The following is a 16847-nucleotide window of genomic DNA, read 5'->3' on the forward strand; positions in this document are numbered from 1 at the left end:
GGAAGCACATAGCCTTTGTAAAGGATCCTGGATCTAGCTATTGATTTGATGGAAGCTCCATTAGAATACCTGATTCTGTGAGATAATTAGTGACTCTGGAAGGTGCACCAGAGTGGTAGTAGCTAAGCTGTAGGGGGCTAAGGAGTAAGTGGTAGGAGTCGGAAAGATTAATTTTTTAGAAGTGTTATTTATTTTTGAGAAAAAGAGTGCGAGCAGGGGAGAGGCAGGGAGAGGAGACACAGAATCTGAAGCAGGCTCCAGCTCTGAGCTGCAGAACAGAGCCTGATGCGGGGCTTGAACCCACCAACCGTAAGATCATGACCTGAGCTGAAGTCAGATGCTTAACCGACTGAGCCACCCAGGAGCCCCAGGAGTTGGAAAGATTAGACTGTCAAAAATATGAAGAAAATGGGGTGCCTGAGTGGCTCAGTCCATTGGGCATCTGACTCTTGGTTTTGGATCAGGGCACGATCTCCTGGTCGTGAGATTGAGCCCCACATTGGGCTCTGTGCTGGGGCATGGAGGCTGTTTGGGATTTTCTCTCTCCCTCTTTGTCTGCCCTTCCTGCCCCTCTGTCAAAAATAAATAAATAAACTTATAATGTTATGAAGAAAATATGAGAAAGAGGACAAGCAGACTCAAAAGATGTTTTCCAGAAGGGGGAGAACTGATCCCACTTGTGGGAGGAATAAATATTACTTGTAGGAGAAATAAATAAATAATTCAAGAACAAAGTTACAAGATAAAGAGGAGGATAATTGACACAGCAAAAGTTCCAGAGGAGAAAGGTAATCAAGGGCACAAATGGAGTGGTTTGTCTTAGAAAGGAGGTTATGCTCTCTGAATTCAATCAAGAGACGATTCTTCCCTGAGAACAGGAAACTTGAGCAATGGGGGAAAGATGGATAACCAGCTGTGAGAAACATGCTAAGTAGCCAATAAGAACAATGAAAATGACTGAGTCGTCTGATACATCGCCAAGGCTTAGGATGAGAGAGGACATGGTCTGGATGGTCACTGGGACAAATGAGTCAGAGTGATATAGAGAGAAGGGTGGATGTAGATAAATGTACAGACTCCATTTCCGCCTCCTGATAACACGGGGTGGCTTTCCATACGTTTAGCAGCTGCAGCCTTTTGAATCAGGATGTGGCCTGTGTCTGAGTGGACTCCCCATTCTGACAGCTCTAGGGCACCCCTTCCTCATCACAACTAGCAACCCCAGTGGCTGTCCTGGCTCCTGTGTCCCCCTTCTGGCAGCAGTCGATTACATGTGCATTTATTCATAAGCACCAATAGTTCCCATCAAAGCAAAAAGCTATCCCAGAGCAGAAGAGCCTGCTAGTCTGGGCCAGCTGGAAGATTTCAAAAGTGAGAGACACAAAGGAAATGTACTAGTCTCTGAGACTACATGAAAACACAAGGCCCATTCTGAACCCTGTAACTGTCCCAACAGTGGTCCCGAGGAAGCCAGCAAGAGTCCCTTTTCTTCTCCACTGGACCTCTCTCATCCCATTCAGATTCTAACTAGCTGAGGCTCATGTTCACAAACATTCCCATCCCCTCTCTTCTTTCCTGCTGCTTAGAGAATAAATACTGGTACTTGAAGCAGGTTTACATTTCCTCCAATCAACAAACTGTTTAGGTATAAAATTTCTTTAATCAAAAGGATTGCTCTTCCTTCAACACAAATGCACACGTTAAAAGTAAAAAATATATATGAGAGAGACACATATTTACACAAATTAGAAACCATGGTCGCGAGTCCTGGGTTAGGGGTTGAGAGAATGGACATCAGGGGCAACTGAAGGATGGCTTCTCATCTGCTCTAGATGTCTCCCAGTCATCTCTCTGGCCATGGTGGGTAGACCAGGGTGGGACAGGGTACAGCTCCAGTCTGATGGCAGAGTTACTGGCAAACTGTGGCAAGGAGGTCCCTCTCCAGAGAGTTTCTTAGGAGCACTGGGGATGACAGGCGATGCTGTAGCAGGTAGAACTGAAGTGGTTGGGGCAGAGTGGGTGAAGGGCTCTACTCCATGCTGGACAAAAAGGATGATACCGATGCTGGCTCCAGTGCCTAAAGGACCGTGGCTCAGGGAAATGGTACCTGGGGAACTGAGGGGTGGGTTGCAAATTGGAGTGGTGTGGGTCCAAGTGAGGTGCATGGCTGGCCATTCTGTGAGGTGCCAAGGCTGCTTCGATTTCAACACTAGATGTCCTAGCTGTGTCTGGTCCATCTTTTCCGTGGGAGGTGCAGGAGAGGAAGCAGCTGGATGGCTGTGGTGGCTTGGAAAATGCTAGAAGGAAGACACAAGAGAAAAAAAAAATACGTGAGAGAGCTCTCAGATGAACTCCACTTGGTTGCTTAAAATTTTTCTTTCCTTGGGGACTCTGTCTGCAAGGCAAACATACCATGTTTTATGCAACAGATAATTTCCTGGCAGGCCATGATTAAGTAAAAATTTTAGTAACCTAATTAGACTTTCACTTACTTGACGAATACTTGCAAGCCTGTTACGTACCACATATATATCAAACACTGGACATCCAGGTGGGCAAAATAAAACAGTCCTGTAAGGTTTCACTATCTAAAAAATAGTTCATTTTAGAACTTATTTTTCAAGGCTGTTTTTAATATTTATTTATTTTTGGGAGACAGAGAAACTGAGTGTAAGCAGGAGAGAGGCAGAGAGAGAGAAAGAAACAGAGAGAGAGACAGAATCTGAAGCAGGCTCCAGGCTCCGAGCTGTACAGAGCCCAATGCGGGCCTTTAACCCATGAAGCGCAGGATCACGAGATCATGACCTGGGCCGAAGTCGGATGCTCAACTGACTAGGCCACCCAGGTGCCCCGACTTCAAGCCTATTTTTATTTTATTTTATTTTTTTAATTTTTTTTTCAACATTTATTTTTGGGACAGAGAGAGACAGAGCATGAACGGGGGAGGGGCAGAGAGAGAGGGAGACACAGAATCGGAAACAGGCTCCAGGCTCTGAGCCATCAGCCCAGAGCCTGACGCGGGGCTCGAACTCACGGACCACGAGATCGTGACCTGGCTGAAGTCGGACGCTTAACCGACTGCGCCACCCAGGCGCCCCTCAAGCCTATTTTTAATTGGAATCATCATTTCCCAATTTGTATATTTTAAAATTTTTCATTTCCTTTGGTTGAGTTGCTTAAGAAATGTAAATTGATATGCAGGCAATGGGGTGCCTAGGTGGCTCAGTCGGTTGAGCGGCTCTTTTTTTGTTGTTGTTTTTAATGATTATTTGTTTTTTAAAAAGAGAGAGAAAGACAGAGTGTGAGTTGGAGAAGGACAAAGAGAAAGGGAGACACAGAATCCAAAGCAGGCTCCAGGCTCTGTGCTGACAGCTCAGCTCCAGCCTGAACCCAAGATCCGTGAGATCATGACCTGAGCCAAAGTTGGACGCTCAACGGACTGAGCCACCCAGGCGTTCCAAGTATCTGACTATCTTGGCTCAGGTCATGATCTCACAGTTTGTGAATTCAAGCCCTGCATCAGGCTCTGCACTGATAGTGTTTGGAGTTCTCTCTCCCTCTCTCTCTCTGCTCCTACACCACTTGTGCTCTTTCAAAATAAATGAATAAACTTAAAAAAATTGTTTAAAAATATGCAGGCAAGAATCCTCCTGCTTATTTAAAAAAATTTTTTGTTTTATTTATCTTGAGAGAAAAAAGAGAGCGCATGCATACTGCACACACAAGCAGGGGAAGGATAGAGACAGGGAGAGAATCCCAAGTAGGCTCCATGCTGTCAGTGCAGAGCCTGGCTTGGGGCTCGATCTCACAAATGGTGAGATCATGACCTGAGCCAGAGGTTTAGCTGACTGAGCTACCCAGGCACTCCCTCTGCTTATTTTTAAATGAGTTATTCCCATAGCAATAGTAATTGTGGTTGATTGAAAACAAGGACTGTGCATTATCTATAGGAGATTTTCCCCTCCCCATCATTTGAGTACCCCATAAACACACTGTTGTTTGAAGGCACAAAAAAATAGGTCACTTCTAGGGGCATCTCGGTGGCTCTGTTGGCTAAGTGGCCAACTCTTGATTTTGGCTCAAGTCACAGTCTCATGGTTCTGTGAGACTGAGCCCTGCGTGGGGATCTGCACTGACAGTGTACAGCCTGCTTGCGATTCTATCTCTGCCCCTCCCCAAAGCGTGCTCGCTCTCTCTCTCTCAGAAATAAATAAAAAGTTTTAGAAAGTGGGTCACTTCCACACTAAGTCTAAGAATCTATCCAACATGGGGCACCTGAGTAGCTCACTTGGTTAAGCATCCGCCTTCAGCTCATGTCATGAACTCACAGTTTGAGTTTGAGCTCCGTGTTGGGCTCTGTGCTAACAGCTCAGAGCCTGGAGCCTTCTCTGGATTCTCTGTCTCCTTCTCTCTCTGCCCCTCCCCCACTTGTGCTCTGTCTCTCTCTCTCAAAAAAAAAAAAAAAAATCTATCCAACACTCCTTCTATAGGTGTTCCATGGCCGCCCTCCTACCCTCTCGGTGATGTATTTGTTATGACCAGTCCTTGAAACCCACACTTCCAGAGGGTTTGGAACAAAGTACTTGGGTAGGAGTACAAAGAAAGAGAAGGGAAGGGTTTCAGGGCAGCAGAGGAGAAAGGATTTGTAAAGAAAAACTAAAAACTCTTACTGCATAACTCATCTGGCCAGGTAAAAAGCCTTCTATAGAGGCACCTGGGTGGCTCAGTTGGTTAAGCCTCTGACTTCAGTTCAGGTTGTGGACTCATGGCTCTTGAGTTTGAGCCCCAAGTCAGGCTCTTTGCTGACAGTACGGAGCCTACTTCAGATCCTGTCTCCCTTTCCCTCCGTCCCTCCCCCGACACATGTGTGCACATGCTCTTTCTCAAAAATAAATAAACATTTAAAAAAAGTATTTAGGGGCGCCTGGGTGGCGCAGTCGGTTAAGCGTCCGACTTCAACCAGGTCACGATCTCACAGTCCGTGAGTTCGAGCCCCGCGTCGGGCTCTGGGCTGATGGCTCAGAGCCTGGAGCCTGTTTCCGATTCTGTGTCTCCCTCTCTCTCTGCCCCTCGCCCGTTCATGCTCTGTCTCTCTCTGTCCCAAAAATGGATAAACATTGAAAAAAAAAAAGTATTTAAAAAAAGTCCTCTGTATCCATGCAGAAAGCAGAGAAGCTGAAACGTGAGGAATAAGGTTAAACTTCATGGAGTGCTTTTTTTTTTTTTAAAGTAGGTTCCATATCCGGTATGGAGCCCAATGTGGGGCTTGAACTCATGACTCTGAGAACAAGACTTGAAGTGAGACCAAGAGTCAGACGCTTAGCTGACCAAGCTACCCAGGTGCCCATTCGTGGAGTTCTTTGTAGTGATACAGACAAAATAGAACAAAAACCATATAAGGATCAAGACAATGAAGGAACGTTGGGCATTCCCTCCCGTGAAAAGAAATTTATTGGCAAAAAGGAAGAGACTTAGAAGAAAACAGAAAGAACCCATTTCTCCATGTACACTTCATTCTCTTATTTCCCCACCTCTCTCTCAGGTTTACAAGTTCTTACCTGGGTCAGTTTGTGCCTGCTACTGCCCAAGGATGACTTTTGAGCAGCTATATGAGGAAACCAAGTCTTTAACATCGCTTCCACCTGTAGCAAGGTTCCTAGGTAACGCTCCCTGTGAGAAGACATTTACTTAAAATGCCATCAAGTGTGAAAAAGGCAACAAGACAGGATTGTGGACATCTCCTTTTAATGAAATACTGAGGAAAGAACCAGGAGAACTCACCCCATCTGGGGCTTTTGCAAAACACCTACAATACGCTGGATCCTGTCCATTGCCACGCTCTGCTGGAAACTGCTCAATCCTGGGGTCAGGGAGAAGGAAAGACATGAAGGATTGAGATGCAACAATTTAGTCAGGTAAAGGAAGAACAAAGCATGGTTAAAATAGATTCACCCAAAGAAATGAAATCACAGAAGCACAAAAGAAATAATGTAAAGATTAAAAAAAAAATAAAGCTTTAAATGCAAAGATTTAGAAGAAATACACATTTAAAACATCAAGAGAGAAAAAGAAAGAGGAGAACCTAGCCCAAATAATTGCAACTAACCAAATAATTACCTCTCTCAAATCGACCCATCTTCAGCCCATTCAGTAGGTCTGTGAGAGGGCGGATGAAACCTTGGAGCTCTTTACACTGTAGGAAAACAGGACAAAGACTACGGGAGGGCTGAGAATTGCCCACACCCCAGTACTGTTACTCCCCACTTCACAGGGTCCTTACTAGCCATCTGGGTGCTAAGCCATTCCAGTATTGTCTCCTTTCCCCTGCTCTTTCTTACCTTCTGAGCAAAGAGCAGGTCTCCTTCTGTGATACAACCCTGGATGTTTACAGTGGTCTGTAATTCACCGTCTCTTGATCTTTTGACCCCAGATCCTGCCATAGGAGAGGCCAAGCCCCGCTGTTCCAAGTAAGATGTTGTATGTTGGTTGCTGGAGACCTTGGGCCGTTGCCTGCAGCGGATAGGACCCGGTCGTGGCCGAGAACCTCCCCTCTGCCCAACAGTGTCTGGCCTGGGGCCATGGGCCCCTTTGTCCTCCCCCTCACTATCGGAGGGGAGACCAAAGTCACTGTTCACTGGGGAGGTGGAAAAAGAGGAAGAGAGAGAATAGGAAGAACAGGAAGAAACGCTAGATGGAGAATCCATAGGTTCAGAAGCAGGGGCTGGAGAGCAGCTCCCGGAGTACCCAAAGATCGGGACCTGCAACTGAAGAGCAAAGCAAGGGAGCATGTCACCATAATCTGAAAATTAGGAAATGGACTGGGAGACTGGGGTGTACTGCATGGGATGATAAGATCTCTTCTCTCCTCCCCAGTATCACCTGTCTCAGAGCCGACAAAGTCCTCTCCTCCGCCTGCCCCCCCTCAATTAAGTACCTGGACTGCCCCTATGGGCTCCGCAGAGCAGCCCTTACTTAGTCTGACGCAGACTCTGTTCTTACCTCCCTCTGTTCAGAGTAAATTACCTGACTCGACACCTTCCGTCTCCCCACCCCGAACATTTGTTCGCCAGGTCTGTTCCCAACCTAACCCCGCAGCAAGTGCTACGGCGAGCCGAGCCGTAAATCTCCGGTAAGGTAACCGAAGCCACCTAGTGACCCTGTAGGGCCTGCTCCCCACAGGAACCTCCCGCCTCTTTCCAATCCGGAGCCCTGCACCAGGACCCTCTACAGTCGCGCCTGCCACGTGATGCTATCCCTCCCAATGCCCAATTCTGCTTTCGGTCCCTAAACCTACTCTCTCGGGGTCTGATCTTCCCGCGCGCGGATGGCTTCCCGGTTCTACAAGCCTCCTCACCTGCGTCGGGTCGGCTCAGTCCAGGCTGCCTCCGGCTTCTCCAACTCCGTCGCTCTCGGCTACCCACCTCCGCCTCTCTCCCACTGGGTCCCGCCCCTTCCCCCTCCCAGACACGTGCGGCGAGGCACGTGCCTTCCCCCTGCGAACACAGACCTCACACTCTCATTGGTTGTCTAACCGGTGGCACGTGACTCCAGCGACTGACTTTCACATCCCATTTGCTACAGCCTACTAGGGGCTCGGCCAATAGAGACCCAGTTAGGTGACGATTGGCTGGAAGGGAAGGATTCCGTGCTCCGCCCCTACATGCGGCTCGCGACCGGGACCCGGTGAGGAGAAAAGGCGGAGGGTGGAAGAAGAGTGGAAAAGGGCGGAGCCCGCGGTCTTAAATAGGATGGTGGTGGGCAGGGGACGTGCGGTTGGAGTGCACGGATGGGGTGTGTGATGTGAGGCGCGCGTCTTGGGATGTGGGACTCCGGGCTCCTCTTCGGTAGCAGACTCCCCCCTCCCCCTTTATCTCCCCTCCAGCTGTTAGAGCCTCCGCTCACGAGGGCAGCACGTGGAAGCCAGCAGCAACTTGGGTCTGCAACGTGTGTGAGAGAATGGCTGTATGCTACTGTGTAGCCTCCCCCCTCTGGGCCGCGCGGCCCTCGTGACTCTCCGCTCTCTGGCTCCCTTTCCCCGCCTCCTCCTCCTACAAGTTGGGTGCCTCCTGCCCTGCTGGGTGAAGAGGGTGGGGACTGCCGCCGAGAACACCGCGTCCTCTCCCAGACTCCCACTGGGGCGGCTCCTCCGGCCCTTTCCTTACATAACCCGCCACGCACGTTACCAGCTCAGATGCCAGTCGGCCACGACTGTAGAGGTCAAAGCTGAGCTCGGGTGTTCCTGACTTTTCTATCCAGGCTCCTCCGGCCTTGCGCCCTGGATTCCGTGTTCCCTAACGTAGAGAACGGAGTATGGGTAGGTCCCTGATTTCCTAGATGATACCTTCATTTCCTTTATTTGTACCCTGGAGAAGATTCGGGAGGCTTGGAAGGAGGGAGGGTGGTAAGTTCGGAGTTCACAGAGTCCGGAATGGACTATTCGCTGCCCCCTGTAGTACTGAAAGTACAGTGCGGAGAAGGGGATAGGGGCTCAGGGACGGTTTGCTCATAGAAGGTGAGACACCGAAGAGACCGCAAGGGGGCAGCCCAGTTCTGATTAGGGTCTCGAGGATAGAGAAAATTAAAATGTGTCCCTGCCTGCCCTAATTACGCACTGGAAAAGGCACACTGTGGGGGGTGGGGGGTGTGAGTGGAGGAGGGTGTGAATTTTAAAAATCTATTCTAAGTAGTTTTTAATATTTTACATATGTTTAACAATGTGCTTATTATACAAAAAGGAAAAAGTGTTCTACATAAACCTCAACTCTCTTTTCCCAAACACAGCCTCAAAACCATGTGTAATAAAAGAATTAGACGGAATTGTCTGTGGTGCTCTTCTCCATTCTTCACAAAATTTCAGGTTGATTCACAGTCCTAATTATTCCCTCTCATTCTTTTGCCAGCTGACACCCTTTCTAATCTACCCTTCCTACCCCCCATATCCTGGTGCTCTCTTTAGTGTTGTGAGTTTAGAACAGAGCCTCTCAGGGAGTAGAGAGTAACCAGATTATTTCATTTATTTATCTTCCAAATTCCTCTTCCCAAATCCCCATCCAAAGATTTGTAGCAGCCTTCTTTTTCCTAAAAAAAGCAAAGAAAGGGAAAAACACCAGGCTCAGGTGGCTGAGGAAACGCCCCTCCGGGCCCCCCATCTCTAAGAAAACTCCCCATATTTCAGATTCCAAGCTAGATTTCCCCCTGACGTCTCCTGGAAGATGTGTCCCCTCCCTTGCTCACTCCTTACTCTGCTAAATCTCTTCACACACACCCCCCATTAGTTATTTAGAATCCCAATTTTAAATTCCTTCCCTATAGTACAGGCCTCTTTTCCCTCCTTTTGTCTCCACCATCTGTGCTCTACTTTAGGGAACCAACCACCACCCCTACAGCCTCTGAACTTTGCCTCTAGACTCTGCCAGGTTGTAAGGCCCCTCCCATTATGCCCTCTGGCAACCGCCATATCTTGAACCACCTCCTGGCTGGAACCAGCTTTGATTCCTCAAGGCAGACTGGAAATCTGGAGAGGTTTTTTTTCCTCTATTTCATCTGCTTCTGCTGTACAAGGTGCTGAAGTCCTCCCAGTTCAGAAAAAGTAATGACTCTTGTTTGAAAAGTCTCTGCCTCAACATTTCCTAAACCTCTTTGAAATTAGATAAGATTTTTCTAAACGAGATCCTTCTTCCTTTTAAGTAGCTGAGAACTGACCAGGCTGGAAACATTAGCCAGAGATACTGATAAAAAAAAATTAGTTCACTGATTCCCCCAAGGCCAGTGGCTGCACTCTCACCTTCTACATGAAATACATCCCCCCCTGAACGAGGGCCCAGGACAGGAGGAGGGGAACAGGACTCTGCAGACTGGATACAGCATCGTTCAGATCTGGACTCTGCTAAAATACAGACATCCCCCCACGGTAGGCCAGTGTCATCCTTCCTAACATCCCCCTCCCCCTCTGAAAGGATAGCCATCTCTTTACACCAACCTCAGTCTTCCTTTCCTCTGAGCTTACAGAAGGATCCATCTCTCCTCCCCATTACCATAAGGAGTCCTTTCCTCTGTGCCTTTCAGCCTCCTGACCATACCAGGGAGCTTCAACTCACTTCAAGAATGCACATTTTTATCCGTTATGGGCTTGACACTGTGTTAGTCAATGTGCTAGGTGCTATAGGGGGGATGTAAATGTGATTAAGATCTGACCCCTTTCTTCAAAGAGTTTACACTCTAAATGGAGCCTACCATATACTTTAAAATATTTCTTCGTCCTTGTCATCAATCAGCTTTCCATTCCTACTGATTCCTCCCATCTGTGGTCAATTATATTCAGGCTGCACTTTGGTCCTGTTGCCCTTTTTAGCTGTTGCTTCTCTTTTTTCATTATCAGATTTCTCATATGATTGGTCTATACTCTCCCTCCCCTTCTTCACAATGTACTCCCTCTCTAACTCCACAAAAACCTTTTGCTTAACCACTCAATTAAAACTTTCTTCTTTGGGGTTACCGGTGACCTCCTTTTCTCTGGCCTCTTGGTAGCTTTGTATTGATTATATTAAATTAAATCTTCTAGATTCTAAAATACAAACTTGGCTATCTGCCTCTCCAGTTACTTCCACAGTTTCCCGGTTGATTCCTTGTCCTCTTTCTACTAGCTATAGGCACATTCATTGGCCTTTTGGTTTTCTGTGTACTGGCTCTATTGAGCTCATCTACTTCCGTAAATGTGGCTTTGCACTTAGGACTGTAGCTCTGACCTAGTTCAGCTACCTTTAGGACACCCTCATAGGGCTGTCACCATAAATTCAGCTTGTCCAATACCAAATTTATAACTTCAGTCCTAAACCACTCTGACCTTCCTTCCACAGGTCCCATTTTGGTCAGCCATTTTTGCAGACATCCATATTTGAAACTTATTTCAACATTCTCCTCATTTATTGCTCATCTGAAATTATCACTGAAGCAAGGCACTTTCTTCAAAATATTTCTTATTTTTCTCCTCTCCATTCAAAATGCTACTTCCCTAGTCCAAACCTTTAATGGATTGTTTCTGGAATGATGCAAGTCTCATGCATTTCTCCCCACTCCACTGCATCCTGCATACAACCAGACAAATAGTTTTTCTAAAATACCATTTTCAGGGGCGCCTGGGTGGCTCAGTCAGTTAAGCGGCCGACTTCGGCTCAGGTCATGATTTCGCGGTCCCTGAGTTTGAGCCCCGCGTCAGGCTCTGTGCTGACAGCTCAGAGCCTGGAGCCTGTTTCAGATTCTGTGTCTCCCTCTCTCTGACCCTCCCCCGTTCATGCTCTCTCTCTGTCTCAAAAATAAATAAACATTAAAAAAAATTTTTTTAAATACCATTTTCACTGTATCTTTACTACACTAAAAAACTTACGAGGCTCCCCATGGCTTGTAAGTCCAAACTTCAGCCTGACACTTCAGATTCTCCTGTAATTCAGCCCTATCTTGCCCTATGTGAAATTACCAAGCAAATATTAGGAGCCTTGTAAATTAAATTGTTTTTTCTTAATTTCCCACTGTACCTTCCCGTATACCTTCTCCTTCAATCATACCCTACCCACTAGACATGCATGGTTGCTCCATCCCCTCACCCCTGCAGCTCTTTCATTCTCTATTCTTCCCTCTAATTGTTTTCATACTTTCATAACTTAACCACCAATCAAAAGCTCACCTATCCTTTGAAGTGTATCTGAAGCATAGTCACCTCCTAAAAGTCTTCCAGGCAACTCCAGCTCGTACTGATCTCTGTCCTTCTACTGCCTAAAACACTTGCCTCAAATTTGCCTATGCTCTCAAATTTATATGTAATTTAACAGTGTTACAAACATTTTCATTTTGTTTGAAATGTTTTGCAAGTGTAAACTTGAGTTTTATAAATACTTTCAGGGCAATAACAACATCATAGATTTCTTTTTCATCATCATCATCAGCGGCATCCTTCACAGCTTTAGTCATAGGTTTCATACACGTTAAGTACCACTGATCTAAAATTTAACTGCACCAAATCTTCCCAGTTTTCTGAATACAAGGTTAGTATTGAATCTCAGCAAAAGGTATGATGGCCAAGCTGAGCTGGGCACCTGCACTGGTGTACTAGTTATTTGGTTCCTTACCCTCCCCCCCCCCCAAGCCTATTATTCCAGCCCTCCCCCTGTTCTATGTATCCAGCCCTGGGATCTGTCCTGGGCTAAGAGATGTCTCATACCCTCCCCCCACCACCCTGCCATCCCCAATCCACTTACTGGTTCCATTGTCATTGGTTTCAATGTTTCAGGCTCCTGATGGTCTGTAAGTTCTGTTTCGTGACTAATGGTAGTAGTTTCCGCTCCTTCCCTTACCTCTTTATCCAACCTGTTCTGCTCTCAGTAGGATCAAGAAACAGAGTTATCATTGCCTCCATCCAACATCCTCGTAGATTCTCTATTTAGAGGCCTTGTCTCCTGCATGCCCCACTGCCCAAGACTTAAGCTCAGGAGTCCTCCCCACTTTATTGTTTGCATGGATTATGTATCCATTTCTATTCACCAATTCTCTTGACTCAAGGACTGCCCCTCCCTCTCAATGTCTTAGCAAACCTACTAAGTTCTGGCTTTATTCTCCCCACCTGTGGTTAACAAATCTGCTTTGGGCCCACTACCTAGTTTCATTTCACCTAACTCATTTTTATTTTTGCTAATCATTTACAGTTCAACATTGCCCACTTTCTTTTTAACTGTTACCTATTCTGATGCTTTTAGATGTAGAGGTCACTCACCAGTCTGTCTTCTGATTCAAATATGGAGTAATCAACAGTGAAATTTACACCAAAGTCATCTGGGGGGGGGGGGGGAGAAAAAAATCAGTAGTGACAAAGGAAAAAGGTAGCAGTAGGTCTAGAAATGGAAAGAGGAAGAAATTGCTCTGAATACTTCAACTTGCTCAAGTTGTAACATTTACTGGTGTAATCTAATTCTAATGAACTTTAATGTTAAAAATGTTTGTGAGTGTGTCTGAATTTATATTTTCAATCTGGTATCCAAAATAATTTACAAATTTGAAAATTTTTAAATTGTTTCAACCCATTTCCAAAGAATTGAAAATCACTGGCTTGAGAAATAACGCCACAAGCCTTGATAAGGTCTTTGCTCATAGCCAAATTTCCTCTGATCTAGTTGTTCCAATTGCAAAGAGAAAGGCAAAGTCTCAGAACTAAGCATCCTCAAAACCTCTGTCCATCCTACTGGGGATCAGAGATGCATACATACTCACCATAATTGGGGGTGACTGTGTAATAATAGACCACCTGATAATAATCATCCTCTTCTAGTCCTTCTTCATCCCCATATTCTTGTCCTACGGGGACAAGGACTAGAGGTCAAGGGGCATCTGGAACTCCTTAGCAAAAGAAGGACACCTGAAGTTGATCTCAGCTCTATCAATGTCTTTGCTTTCTGCCTCCCCTCCAAGGCCTTACTATCTCACTGGCCCTGTACCTCTAAACCCTTCTCAGTCTTTGGGGCTCCATATCTGTGCTGAGGCTTGTGACTCTGTGCCCTTTCAATTCAGGAACTCCTAGAGAGAAAATGTGTCTCTTCACATTCTGTAAACCCAAAATAAGACCTAAAGCTGAAAAAGGTAGGAAGCACAGATACCAGAAATGAAGAACTCCAAATCTCTTCTGGAGAATGCTGCAGACCATATTAGATCTGTGAGATATCTTCTCACCTCAGTGTCTCACACAGAACGGAGACATACATCTTTAGGCTTTTGGACTCGGGTTTTAGTTCCCGATTCGCTGCAGACTAACGGAATAGCCCTGAAGAAGCCACTAACCATCGCTTTTTTCAAATGAGTCAGCTGGACTAAATGACCCATCTACATTAGTTTTTCTTCCTTCCTAGGACTAAAAATATGTGGCTTTGACATGATTAGGTCTCCAGGCCTCCTACTAAACACTTCCCTACGCTCCTTGAATGCTCTCCCTGAATCCCAGGCAATGACACACAAATCTGGAGGAAAAGGAAACAATGAGAGTACCTGGCAGACTGGGAACAAAGGAGGGAAGGAGCCAAGCTACTTTTGGGAGTCTGTCCCTGAGGGGAAGCCAGTTCTCCACTACCATAAAGGCCACCCCCTACTTCTGTGTCCTTACTAATACAAGGGGTTTTCTCCAACCCTCTGGGAAGGAAGATCCCCCAGCTTCCCTCACTAGTATCAGAGTGCCCTGCCTTCCAAGAGCCCACCTCTCTCCTCCACCCTCACTGTAGTCCCTCTCCCTCTTGTCCAACTCTGCGGTGATAGACAGCTGACGTGACTCTTGGTGGGGACTCCCTGTGTCAAGGGTTCCATCTTCATCAGCTGTCTCTGACAGGACTCTGTTTTCCTCCCCTTCTTCTGGCTCTACTTTCCAGATTCCCCCTACCCCCCACCCTGCCCCGCCCCAACACTGGACTCTGGCACAAACGAGTGTTATTACTCCCCATTAAATTGCACCTCTCATCCACTCCTCACTTTTCTTTTCTCCCACCCCACTTATGATAGAAGATCTGGCCCAAAAGCTCAGGGAGAGAGAGTGAACTTACCCAAGATAAGTGGCACAGCAAGGATGGCTACAAAGAGGACATCCATTCTGGATTCTGCACTATTGCTGTGAAAGTAAAAAAGGAAATTACAGCGTTTCTCACCAAACTTCCCCCGCCTCCTGCCCTCCTCCAAAGCTGCTGCAACTCTTTTCCCCAGGGAGTAGAATTCCCCGCCCAGTTGCCGACTGACTAGATCAATGGTTGCTACCGGTCAGCCAGAGAGCTGCCCAGATTAAGAGAGAGGCAAAGTGGATTTTGCTGTGAACGTGTTCACTGAGCTTCCCCAGTCCTAGATTAGATCCATTCAGGACTCCGCTGACACTACCAAAGCAAGCAAGCAGACAAACCAAAAGCCAGACCAAAACCCAAAACCCGTGCCTATCTAGAAGCTTCCCCCCTGAAGAAGAGGACTCCCTCCTAGTCCTCACAAAAAGCTCACCCTCCCTTTCACGGTCCCTAACTTACCATCACTATCTAGAGTCCAGGCTTATTCACAATCTCTTTCTTCACAGTCAAAATTTTAGAGGAACTGATGAGCACTTTTTTCTAGACTGAAAAAATGTCCTCTCTTCTGCCTGTCTTGGACTCTGAAATACAACAGCAATACTAACATCATTGTCTGATACCCAAAGCACCTGCTGCAGTACTTCTGATAAAAATCTCTCAGCCAAGGCCAGTTATTTCCTCTATGGCAAGTACTGACCTCACTTCATGTCTTTCTCCACTTCTGGATACAGGATGGAAGAAGGGAGGAAACAGCCTCTTTCCTCGAATAGATGCCCTCCTCCCCACTTGCTATGCCCCCTTCATTCTATCCACAGGGATAGAGTTCATCTCGCCCTTCTCTCTGCTTTTATATTTCCCATTTTCATTCAGTTCAACTCAGAAGCATTTAGTAACATATATGCTAGGCCCAGTCGGATAGGCAATTCAGAGGTCACTGGCAAGGGAATAAGAATAGTTATGTTGTTTAAAAGGAAGTTAATAGATATCTATTTAACATCTACTACAAGCCAGGCACTATGAAAGTCTCTGTGGAGCCACCTGTGGACAAGAGAGGTTTGGTGTTTGCTCTTAGCACTTAGAAATGCTGTGCGAATAGCTCAAAGGAGAGATGAGGAGACTTGTATTCTCGTATCTCTTCTCCTGACTTGGCCTGCTAGCCTCGGAAGCAAGACACACTGCAGTTTTGAGCACTGGCCAGCATGTTTCCACCATCTTAACCTTTTGCGGGGGAGGATTTGCTTGATGATGATGATTTTCCATGTAAATCTATACAATCTATTCCTTCAGCTCCTTTCTAGAATTTCCTGGAAAAAAATGTAAAACGCTTCTGTGGATGTACCCATATGCATTAACTCATAAATCACTTCCAGTAAGGAAAGGAAGCCCGATTCTCTTCGAACAATTTCTATAGGTGTTTTCTTTGTACTTTGATTAGTCTCTCAAAAACAATATTCCAGATCCCCTCACTTTTCCATCCTGGTACTCTTTTGCCTAAACGTTCCTCCCTAAAGACTGGCCCTACCCCCATCCAAATGAGGTTACAATACCCTCCTCTCCTACTTTAATTTTCTTTCACTCTAATACACACAACCCCTGTGCCTTCCCCTGGCCTGAGGAAAAGACACCACTGAAGTTCATTTTCAGAAATAAATAGAGGAAGTATGACCTAAAAGGAACTGTGTGACTTGGGGGGCGGGGGTGCTTGTCGTTTTTCTTCAACCCCATAGCTCTAATTGCTTTTTACAAACAGTCTTAACTCTGAATCTTAACACCGAATCCCATCTGACCTCCTTCCTAACATTGCTCTCCAGGCTCCTCTTCGTCTTTCCTACTCTCTGGTCATTACAGATGAAAGCGTCATTAGCGGTATACTCACTGAATTGCATGTTTCCTATACTCGTCTGTTCAAAGAGCTCTTACTTTTAAGTCTAACCTTCATCTCTTAGGCAGTAGCTCAAGCCCATTTCCTCTCATTCAAGTAAGAACAATACCCGTCCCTATCTCCCTGCACCCTCTATCCTGTGCTTTCTTTGTATTTGTCCTTTAGGTTCCAACAGGATCTTCCCCTCCCCCGCTCTGCATCTCTTCAAGAAGACGCAGAATTGCTACCACCCTTCCCCACAAAATAACGAAAGGAAGCCGCAGCCAAGGTCCAATGGGACCCAGGAAGCCGGGCCGGTCCCGACCCACTCCCTCCTTTGACCAGCTCAAGCCACTCCCAGGACCGAAGTCGAAGGCTTAGTAGGGCAGGAGGACTACAACTCCCGGCAG

At 46.4% G+C, this 16847-nt stretch overlaps 2 protein-coding genes across 8 annotated transcripts; both read right to left on the minus strand.

Annotated features, from left to right (window-relative positions):
* Positions 1-1640: 1640 nt before the first annotated feature.
* On the minus strand, positions 1641-8875 carry CIART (circadian associated repressor of transcription). Of its 5 annotated transcripts, none has more exons than XM_040461113.1 (6): positions 8342-8875; positions 6339-6510; positions 6118-6193; positions 5782-5860; positions 5559-5670; positions 1641-2297 (listed from the first exon to the last, which is right to left on the minus strand). In XM_040461113.1, exons 2-6 carry the CDS (start codon positions 6438-6440, stop codon positions 1773-1775), a joined length of 894 nt encoding a protein of 297 aa, XP_040317047.1. In that variant the 5' UTR covers positions 6441-6510; positions 8342-8875; the 3' UTR covers positions 1641-1772. The 5 variants fall into 5 exon arrangements, with proteins under 5 accessions (XP_040317047.1, XP_040317045.1, XP_040317046.1 ...); XM_040461111.1 differs by having other exon boundaries at positions 6339-6764; XM_040461112.1 differs by lacking the exon at positions 8342-8875 and adding an exon at positions 7355-7428 and having other exon boundaries at positions 6339-6764.
* Positions 8876-8989: 114 nt separating this feature from the next.
* CUNH1orf54 (chromosome unknown C1orf54 homolog) lies at positions 8990-16585 on the minus strand. Of its 3 annotated transcripts, XM_040461125.1 has the most exons (8): positions 15274-16585; positions 15036-15157; positions 14571-14635; positions 13258-13341; positions 12764-12822; positions 12252-12365; positions 9785-9883; positions 8990-9078 (listed from the first exon to the last, which is right to left on the minus strand). In XM_040461125.1, exons 3-7 carry the CDS (start codon positions 14614-14616, stop codon positions 9788-9790), a joined length of 399 nt encoding a protein of 132 aa, XP_040317059.1. In that variant the 5' UTR covers positions 14617-14635; positions 15036-15157; positions 15274-16585; the 3' UTR covers positions 8990-9078; positions 9785-9787. The 3 variants fall into 3 exon arrangements, with proteins under 3 accessions (XP_040317059.1, XP_040317058.1, XP_040317057.1); XM_040461124.1 differs by lacking the exon at positions 15274-16585 and having other exon boundaries at positions 9785-9886; XM_040461123.1 differs by lacking the exons at positions 14571-14635; positions 15036-15157; positions 15274-16585 and adding an exon at positions 13597-13702 and having other exon boundaries at positions 9785-9886.
* Positions 16586-16847: the final 262 nt, after the last annotated feature.

This window comes from Herpailurus yagouaroundi, unplaced genomic scaffold (genome assembly GCF_014898765.1).
Source record: "Herpailurus yagouaroundi ecotype Mexico unplaced genomic scaffold, PumYag 254, whole genome shotgun sequence".
Classification (NCBI taxonomy): Eukaryota; Metazoa; Chordata; class Mammalia; order Carnivora; family Felidae; genus Herpailurus; species Herpailurus yagouaroundi.

Bases quoted from the DNA above. Each gene is read 5' to 3' on its own strand.
- CUNH1orf54 (XM_040461123.1), bottom strand. From the start codon at position 13,687: ATGGTCTGCAGCATTCTCCAGAAGAGATTTGGAGTTCTTCATTTCTGG. The intron at 13,342-13,596 runs GTTTACAGAATG...TTGTCCCCGTAG, and splicing joins AGCTTTAGGTCTTATTTTGG to GACAAGAATATGGGGATGAA. The intron at 12,366-12,763 runs GTGAGTGACCTC...TACTGAGAGCAG, and splicing joins TTGAATCAGAAGACAGACTG to AACAGGTTGGATAAAGAGGT.
- CIART (XM_040461110.1), bottom strand. From the start codon at position 6,788: ATGCTCCCTTGCTTTGCTCTTCAGTTGCAGGTCCCGATCTTTGGGTAC. The intron at 6,194-6,338 runs GTAAGAAAGAGC...GTTTTCCTACAG, and splicing joins ACCTGCTCTTTGCTCAGAAG to TGTAAAGAGCTCCAAGGTTT. The intron at 5,861-6,117 runs GTAATTATTTGG...CCCTGACCCCAG, and splicing joins GATGGGTCGATTTGAGAGAG to GATTGAGCAGTTTCCAGCAG.